Raw genomic sequence first — 9,991 nt, 5'->3', positions numbered from 1 at the left:
ATAAATTCATTCTTGGAACGTCTCCCTTATGTTAACTCATTCCAGAAATGCAGAAGTATCTTGAGCAAACACCATGCAAAATAAAATTTATAAAGAAAATTCCATATGCAAAAACAGTTTATCTTGTTGTCTAAGGTATCCTGCCTCCACCCCATTTAAGAGAAATGGGTCTCACACAGGAAGTACACCAAATACAGTCTTTTGAATTTCTGTGAAAAGTTTAATATGTTTGAATATTTGGCTAGTATCTTGGCTCACTTTGATGAGTGGGCTTTTATTCTTCCATTTGATGAGTGGGCTTTTATTGTTAATTTATGTTTATGACTGTTAGACCAATTTTTTTTAATACAGGTAGAATAATAATGACTGTACGTGGTGACTTCAGAAAGTGTATTTCATCTTCATATGGACTCTTTTAGGTTCAATGATAGAGTATGTTGGGGCTCAGGGTGGGCTGCCCCAAAATATGCTGCAATGACATATTGATTATTTTGAATTAAAGTTACTTAAGAAACGACCAGTGCAGAAGGGGCACACTGATTCTCCTTTGTCTCCCTGAAAGCAGGAAATAAATCTCCCATGTGAAAGGTGCACTCCCTGCAACTGGAGGTAGAAGGACACCCTTATTGCCAGAGATGGGGAATTCAGGCAGAGAACCCTGTATAAACAAACCTTGCTACTTCTTTAATTGACTACCCCAAGCTCACACTCTGTTTAGATTCTTCACTAATTGAACACCCAAAACCTAAGTTTCTTTGTCCTGTCAATTCCTCATAAATTTTTTGTTTCTTTGTTTGATAAGTATAAAAGCTGTCTACTTTGGCCACTTCTTAGGTCCTATTTCTATGAGACCTCAATGAATTTGAATTAAAATTTGTTTCTTTTTCTCCTGTTAATCTGTCTTGTATCAATTTTATTATCAGTCCAGCTATGAGAACTCAAGGGGGGGCAGAGGGGGAAATTTCCGGCTCCTCATCATGAACATTCCTTTGTAAAGCGTTTTTCTCTTACATGTACTTGAAGAGTAAATTAACCAGCATAATGACTTAACATTCTGTGTGAAAGAATTTCTGCTTGTTCAAAGAAATTGCCTCTATTTCTCATAATCCTTAATTAAAGGACTATACCATGTATATTCAGTCTTGTGGCATAGAAGGGCAGATTTTAAAACAAGGACATTCAAAAGATATTGAAATTTAGAAAATTGAAAAAAATTCAAGTAATCAGAAAAGATTGGGATACTATTTTAAAATATGAACAGACATGTATCAAACTTTGCAAGCTATAAACCTTTTCAGTAGAAATTTTAATACCTTATACATTTTTAAATAGATGTAAGGTATTTGCAGCAATTAAAATAGTATAATTTTTGTTATTATTTTCTTAAAGACAAGAAACATTTGAGAGGTAGCAGACTCTAGACACATATTGAATTAAATTACCCAGCTACAGTTCCAGGGAACACAGTTAAGGAAATCCTGTGCTAGGATTTTTTTTTTTTTTTAAGTTGAGTTCATTTTAATAGAAGTGAATGTGACTTCTTGATCATGCAAGTTTTTTGTACCACAGCCAGATTAAAACCCAGGTTCCTATATTCCCAGGCCAGGGATCTTCCTGCTACTCCACATTGTTTAAAAGTTTTAACAAAGAATTCTAAGCTGTTAGAAGAGCAGATTGGAATTCTCATCTGTGGCAAAACTGCTTTTGGTATTTCACATTTATTTTCTGCCATTTTATCACTTTGCTAATTACATGTAATTGCTCTTTCATGCATGATGATAAATATTGTTACATAACCATGGTTATGTGGACATATAAATTATAATTGTGTTATTTTAAATATATTATATTTATTCATTTTAGTCAGTAAATATTTATTGAATTCTGCTCTGTGCAAGGTGTTGTGATAGACACTCAGAATAGAGCAAATCAACTGGACAGTAATGACCCTGTGTTAGTGGCACTTACATACTAGCAAGGGAAACATTAAATATAATGATTAGTTTAATTATAATTGGAATTATTTAACTAGAGCAGTGATAAATTACAAAGGAAAAGTGCAGGCTGGTATGAGGGCATTCAACAGGGGATGCTGAATAAGCTGGAGAGTTAGGAACGGCCTCTTTGAGGAACGGACCTCTAAAGGATGAATAGTAGACAAAAAAGTACTAGGGAGGGCTTCCCTGGTGGCACAGTGGTTGAGAGTCCGCCTGCCAATGCAGGGGACGCGGGTTTGTGCCGCGGTCCGGGAGGATCCCACATGCCACAGAGTGGCTGGGCCCGTGAGCCATGGCCGCTGAGCCTGCGCGTCCGGAGCCTGTGCTCCGCAGCGGGAGAGGCCACAGCGGTGAGAGGCCCGCGTACTGCAAAAAAAAGTAGTAGGGAGCAGGGAAAATTAGAGCAGAGTTAAGAAGAACATTCATTTCTAGGAAAAGCTCCATAAAGGTGCTGTGGCTAGAGTTGGAGACAAGGGGGAATGATCACAAGATTTTATGTTGGTGAGATGGGCAGGGGCTTTTAGGAAATATTAAAGAGTTTGGTGTTTATCCCAAGAACAATGCAAAGTCATTGCAGTGTCTTAAGGAGGAGACCCTCATCATTAGATGGATTATTTTGAAGCAATATAATGAATGCTACATGGAAGATGAGTTGGAAGGAGGCAAGACTGATTTGATTGGATGTAGATGGTCAGGACAAGGGTCCAATTCAAAATATTTAATGATTGGTCCATGGGTGCTACCAATCAGAACAGATATCACCAATAAACAATAATCATGGCAGCATAAGTGTGAACCTCCTGGATATAAGACCAGGCTGGTGAACTTCATTGCATAGCTGTGTCTCTTGCCGAGATGGGAATAGTGGGAATAATTTTGAGGAAACAGGTAAAGGCTTAGAATAATGACTATTTTAAAAGCAAGTTAAAGAGACAAAGTAAAAGTATAACTGAGTTCTCCATTCTGCTATGAAAATTCCAATCAAGGAGGACACTGAAAGGCTGAATAAACCATATTCCATAATAATCTTGTTTTTAAAAGGAGACGCTTCTTCTGAAAATTTCTGCTTGCTTAATATTCACTTCAACTAACTAAGCCTCTTGAGAGGGGATATTTTTCCTAAAAAAGAACTTAATCATTTTTGCACTAAAAATATTATGTCTATTATTTTTATAAAATTAAACAAAGCTATATGAAGCCATATTAACACTGAGTTTAACAATGACTTTAGAGGTCACTGAAGAAGTCATTTCTAATTAAAAATTACAAGTTTAAAAATTACAGCATAGGATCCAAAGAAAAGTAAAATTTCAAACTACTTTGCTTTAAAAAATTAATATCCCAATATTATATCACTTATAGTTCCATGAAGTTTTCTCTCCCTTTCTAAACATTTGTTTTCCTTAAAAATTCTATTGTATGTTCAGATAAATTCATGTTATCCCTATAATAGCCAATTTGGTACTCTATAAACATTTGACAAATAAATGAAGCAAATGTGTTTTTTACACTATTTTTTTCTCCCTCTAATAAAAACAACGTAGAACTCAAAGCATAGCAATCACACTCAGAAAGCCTCAGTAACAGTAGTTGCACAGTATATGTGAACCACAGTTTCCTGATTTGAACACAATACCTACCTTTAAGGGATATTAAGCTGTACAGATCTTTACAGAATATTAATTTTTGTTATTATCCCTCCAGATGACTGAAAGGAATTATATTTACTGGTGTTAGTACTAAGCTCTCAAAGAACCATTGTTCCCACTCCAAATTGTTACCCAGAAACTTGTCTAGCCCTCAAAAAAGGTAGCTACATGTTCAAGTTGGAACAGTAGAAAAATCACTTTGATTTTTTGCATGTGGACGTTGGTAGAGAAAGTAGAGCCAATAAACTGTGACTCCTCAAAAAATAAACAAACACACACATTCAGGGATTGTTTTACCTTTTTTAAATTGTTGGTAAAGATCATAAATTCTGAGCATGTGCTATCCAATACTATAGCCATATGCTCTGTTAAAATTGAGACAACAGGCCCAAAATGGAGTCACTTATGCTAAGCCCCATATAACCAAACCCAGACAACGTAATTACAATTTCAGCTTTCCCAGAAATGGAATCTTAAACCAGTCAATCAGGAATAGCCTGATCAGCACTAATTAGGTAATCTGCCTCATAGATACCTGCCATCCCCTAAAGGAAAGTAACCTTGCAATAACTGACCTGCTTTTTTTCCCTAGTGTAGCTTCCCTATTTTTGCTCCCTTCTGTCTATAAAAGTTTTTCATTTTGTATAGCTCCTCTGAGCTCCTTTCTGCTGTACTAGCTGCTGCCCAATTTGGATTGATTTTTGCTCAAATAAAATTTTTAATATGCCTCAGTTTATCTTTTAATTCTTAGCATTTGAAACATGACAAAATTGAGATGTATCATAAGTCCAAATACACACTGAATTTCAAAGACTTAGTATGAAATAGGAATGTAAACCATCTGCTGAATAATTTTAATGTAATCAACATCATATTGGATTATATTATTAATATATATTAATATAGTGAAATTATAGCAGTGTTATATTGAAATTATAATATTTTGGTTATGTTGGGGTAAAGTGTTTTTTGAAATTAATTTCACTTGTTAATTTTTACTTTTTAATTGTAGCTACTAGAAAATTTAAAATTACATATTAAATTATATTTTTATTGGGTAATACTCTTCTAGAAGGCACAAAGGATAAAAAAAGAGGCCCCTACTTTTCTTCAAGCTGTGCCTTATACACCATCATGCCCAATTGTTGGTTTATACTAATGCTCTTACAATGTTTATATACATACATGAAGCACAATAAATGCATCTACATGAATTATGTTAATACCTAGAGATATTTTTCATGAAAATGTCCTCTTCAAAATTATGTATATTTTAATTCTGATAATAATCCCAAGAGTTTACCATTTTATCTTTAAATATCTCCTTGATTCGAGGTGAGAAGAATATGTGTGCAAACAGAATAAAATGCATATTTTAGTTAATAAATTGTTTGCACAGATATTTTAATTAGGAAACTTTGTCATAGCTTTTCCAATGCTGAAGACTTTGTGTACTTTTCATTCTGACTGTTGGGTAAATACTCTAACAAAGAATGTGATAGTAGAAATGATCTCTCGTAACATAGCTGTCTCTATGTTGCTGTGATGGTAAAGAAGACAGTCTGATCCTGACATCAGAACTCCTTTGACAGATGTATGATCTTACCAATATTAATAAAATGACCTTGGTCAACTCATCTCACCATCTGATACATGTGGATACATTAAGCTTGGTAACTTCTCTACCTTTGAGTTTATATGGCCCGCTCCTATGCAGAAGTAAGGGAGTTTTTCATGCAGGTAGTAACGTTATCTGGGGATCTCAATTTTCATAATAGAATGTCAACCCTACACCTGGCATAAAATTCTTCAATAGAAGCTCCCATCAAGAAGTACAATCTCAAATTCTCTACTATTCAGCCCCCATCAAAAGTTTGATACAGGAAAGTAAAACTTAGACAACTTTATATAAAGCACTAGTTCTCAACTGCATATATTTTATGAAAAAAGTATAAGAATTATTATCGTTAATTGATAATAGCATACACCAATACTGCTGATAATAATATTTATTTCTAGAGTTGCTAAACATAAAATAATTTTGTTGCCAAGGAAGTTTTTTAAGAAAATCCATAGCCTGTAGTTCTGTTTTACTCAATCTACTACCCAAGGCTATTGCTAATACGCCATGATGTACTATGATAGGGTATGTATGAGAATTGTTTGAGTTAGTAAACGTGTGAATAATTTGTACATAAGATCAAACTGTAGTAATGACAAGTATAAAAATAGTTTGTCATGGGGATTCTTGTTTTTTTGTTTGAATTCTAAGGATTTTTGCTTCAGACCAATGCTTTTAATGTCAGTCAGGTGATCCATGAGTATATAATGAGACAAGAGAGAGGGACTTGGTGAGCTGAACAGAGACAGAGGGAATTATGTCATAGTAAAATTTCTAGTTCTATTAAAATATCAGTTGAACCTACACAGTAACATTTAAAAAAATTTTTTTTTACATCTTTATTGGAGTATAATCGGTTTACAATGGTGTGTAAGTTCCTGCTTTATAACAAAGTGAATCAGTTATACATATACATATGTTCCCATATCTCTTGCGTCTCCCTCCCTCCCACCCTCCCTATCCCACCCCTCTAGGTGGTCACAAAGCACCAAGCTGATCTCCCTGTGCTATGCGGCTGCTTCCCACTAGCTATCTGTTTTACGTTTGGTAGTGTATATGTGTCCACGCCACTCTCTCACTTTGTCACAGCTTACCCTTCCCCCTCCCCATGTCCTCAAGTCCATTCTCTAGTAGGTCTGTGTCTTTATTCCTGTCTTACCCCTAGGTTCTTCATGACATTTTTTTTTCTTAAATTCCATATATATGTGTTAGCATACGGTATTTGTCTTTCTCTTTCTGACTTACTTCACTCTGTATGACAGACTCTAGGTCCATCCAGCTCATTACAAATAGCTCAGTTTCGTATCCTTTTATGGCTGAGTAATATTCCATTGTATGTATGTGCCACATCTTCTTTATATGTTTCTGCTTCCATCTGTTTCTTAGAAGTATCTCAGAATTAATACAACAGTACCTAAACCTGTATTTCATTTCCAGTTAGAATTTGATAAAGAGTGAATTGAATGATCTCCAAGATTTCTTTAATGACTATGATTCTAAGATTTTTCTCTAAAGATTTGATTCTCCATTCCTATTGCTACCCAATGCATAAAGTGTCTCCAGAGAATTCTTGCTGATGGCCCTTCCTCTGTAAATCTCCTTCCCCTTCTATTGTCCAATTTTTGACACATAATGTAGTGAGGACTTTACCTTGATGTCATTTTGAGCTTTTCAATTAAAATTACTCCAGGTATTCCTGTTGCCAGAAACTCTTCCCTTAACCAAAGGGTCTCTTATTCTACTTGATTTGGGACCATCCAGCTCTTACTGTATTTGGCAGTACTGCAAGCCAACCCCCATATAAACTGTCCTCTCTTTGGCCTCTATATCACTGAGTATGCCACTTAATTTGCCTAGAATGTCATCCCCATTTTGCAGTGTCAAATCATCTGCCTCACTCATTAAAAACTTTCTCAAGGCCAATGATCCTAATTATACAATGAAACCTCTTTATCCAGCCTTTTCACCAGTCTAAACACTTAAGCACTTAATGGGAACATCTATAATTGGCTCTATAAATGTTTTCTACATATGCATAATTTTCTTTGGTTCTTGTATCTCTCTCTTTAAGCCAAACAACTGACTTCAGGAAACTTATCTTTCATTTCCCTTGAAACTCTTCACTGCATCCAGCAAAGGGTTCAGCATTCAGAAGATGTCTAACAAATATGTTGCCTAAGAAAATCAGCACTAGACCTTGATAAACTATGGCTCTCTGTGCTTCAGGTTTTTTTTGCAGTTTACAAAAAAGAATACTGTGAAGGTAATTTACCATTAGAAAAGTGTTTTGAAATCCTTGAACAGAGAGTACTCTTCAGCAATTGCATGAAATACTGCTGCAATTACAATGATTTCTGAATGTCACTCTGCTACAAATCTGCCACCTCAGAACAAAAGAAAATGCCGCTCGAAGAAAACTGGTTAACAAAGTGCTGTGCAAGGCCAACTGCCACCTCCTCCACCCTACATCAAAAGTAGACTTGGCTTTAGTTTCCTGATACTAGAAAGAAATAATTTTAAGAAAATTTTAGCTAAGGAAAAACTCTTTGAAAAAAACCAAAGTATTCTCTACAAAGAACAACTTGGTTCCAGCCTGGAATGCCTATTTTCTTTTTTTCTAGATAATCTGATAGAATTTTAAAATTTCTAACAGATGGACTCTCTACTGTAAATCAGTTTAAATAAGTGGTCACTTAACACTATAAAAGTCTGTAAAATTTTTTGAATGAGTAGCTAGGAAGACATTGTACTAATCTAATGACAAGGAAATAATTAGAAGAGAAGATTTCAAGGGCTTCCGTGGTGGCGCAGTGGTTAAGAATCCACCTGCCAATGCAGGAGACATGGGATTGAGGCCTGGTCTGGGAAGACCCACATGCTGCGGAGCAACTAAGCCCATGCGCCACAACTACTGAGCCTGCGCTCTAGAGCCCATGAGCCACAACTTCTGCGCCCACGTGCTGCATCTACTGAAGCCTGCCTGCTCTAGAGCCCATGCTCCGCAACAAGAGAAGCCACTGCAAAGAGAAGCCCGCGCACTGCAATGAAGAGTAGCCCCTGCTCGCAGCAACTAGAGAAAGCCCACGTGCAGCGACGAAGACCCAACACAGACTAAAATAATAAATAAATAAAAGTAAATATTAAAAAAAGAAGATTTCAATATTAAATGCTAACTCAAAATTGAGCAAATGATGCAATCAATTCATTACAATAAAAAAGGCCTGATTCTTGATTTTATAAAGAATACTTAAGTAATATGATGGTTTAATAATAAAAAAATGTTGACAGATTCTTGAAAAAACTACTGATTTCCATTATTTAAAACAATTCTAATGCCCTGTAATGCAAAATATTTGGATAATACCTCTGAATTGCTCTTATTATCAAATTGCTTTTTTTTCTTTCTGGAAGGTTCCATATGTTTCACTCTTCCCCAGATTAACTCCTTCTCATCTTTCTGATCTCAACCTGTTGTCACTTTCTCAAATTGGCATTTTTCTTAGCCCCCAAATATAACCATTTTTTTCCTGATATCCTCTTCCATTGTATATTCTTTCAAAACACTTATTGCAATTTATGATTCTGTATTTATTTTGTATTTATTTCCTTATTGAATTTCTCTCCAACTAAACCTTAACTTCCATGAAGGTATCTGTTTCACTTTTTTTTTTTTTTTTTGACGTTCCAGACCATCTAGCACAATGCTCGGCTCTTAGTTTGTAATCAGGAAATACTTGTTGAATGAACTGAAGAATAAAAAAGTGATAATCCCTCACCTTGTTATCTGATATTTCCAAAACACTAATTCATTTTGAGAGGGAAAAATGTAAATTAAAAAGAGCAGTATCATATGATCCCGCAATTCCACCTCTGGGAGTATATCCAAAAGAAACAAAAACACTAACTGGAAAAGATATCTGTATCTCCATGTTCACAGCAGCATTATTTACAATATCCAAGATCGCGGGCGCCAGTGGGCGGGGTCTGGGGCGAGGCCCTGAGGGCCGCTGGGACTGGCGGCTTCGGTGCTCCGGAAGTTGGAGCACAGGCGAAGGGTGGGGGCCAGACAGCGGGGTGTGAGCTGCGGCGCAGATGTCATGTGGCCTGTGCTTTGGACTGTGGTGAGTACCTATGCTCCCTATGTCACCTTTCCCGTGGCCTTCGTGGTTGGGGCTCTGGGCTACCACCTGGAATGGTTCATCCGGGGGAAGGATCCCCAGCCTGTGGAGGAGAAGAGCATCTCGGAGCGCCGGGAGGACCGCAAGCTGGATGAGCTGCTAGGCAAGGACCACACCCAGGTCGTGAGGCTTAAGGACAAGCTGGAACTTGCCCCTAAAGCTGTCCTGAACAGAAACCGCCCGGAGAAGAATTAATGGAGGACACAGGGCCCTATGGGTCCTTCTGGGGGCCAAGACTGGTCCTGCCACCATGTCGACCCAGCAACCAGAACCCACATCTGATTTGCTTTATTGCTTCTTCTGGCCCCTCCCGTCCCACACAGCCACACACATACTGGCTGCTCTGCTATGGCCAGGCAGACACACTAGTAGCTGAGGGGCCAGTGAAGAGGAAGGCCCGTGAGGGTTCTGGCCTGAAGGCTGCCTCTGCTGGATGGCGGCCACAGCTGCTCAGGCTTCTGCGCTGCTAGGTGCGCCACAGGGAGGGGAGTGATGAGGTGAACACTGGCCGCCAGTCCCTGTGGGGAGGCAGTTTGGCCTCAGGTG

The 9,991-nt window shown here is 37.3% G+C and overlaps 1 protein-coding gene across 1 annotated transcript; it reads left to right on the top strand.

The window, feature by feature from the left end:
* Nucleotides 1-9,364: 9,364 nt before the first annotated feature.
* LOC132513390 (small integral membrane protein 12-like) lies at nucleotides 9,365-9,715 on the top strand. Its single transcript, XM_060137688.1, has one exon. The coding sequence runs from the start codon at nucleotides 9,365-9,367 to the stop codon at nucleotides 9,638-9,640; it is 276 nt and encodes a 91-aa protein (XP_059993671.1). The 3' UTR covers nucleotides 9,641-9,715.
* Nucleotides 9,716-9,991: the final 276 nt, after the last annotated feature.

This window comes from Lagenorhynchus albirostris, chromosome X (genome assembly GCF_949774975.1).
Source record: "Lagenorhynchus albirostris chromosome X, mLagAlb1.1, whole genome shotgun sequence".
Taxonomy (NCBI): domain Eukaryota; kingdom Metazoa; phylum Chordata; class Mammalia; order Artiodactyla; family Delphinidae; genus Lagenorhynchus; species Lagenorhynchus albirostris.
The sequence above is the reverse complement of the archived record's forward strand: the minus strand, read 5'-3'. Positions and strand labels throughout refer to the sequence as shown.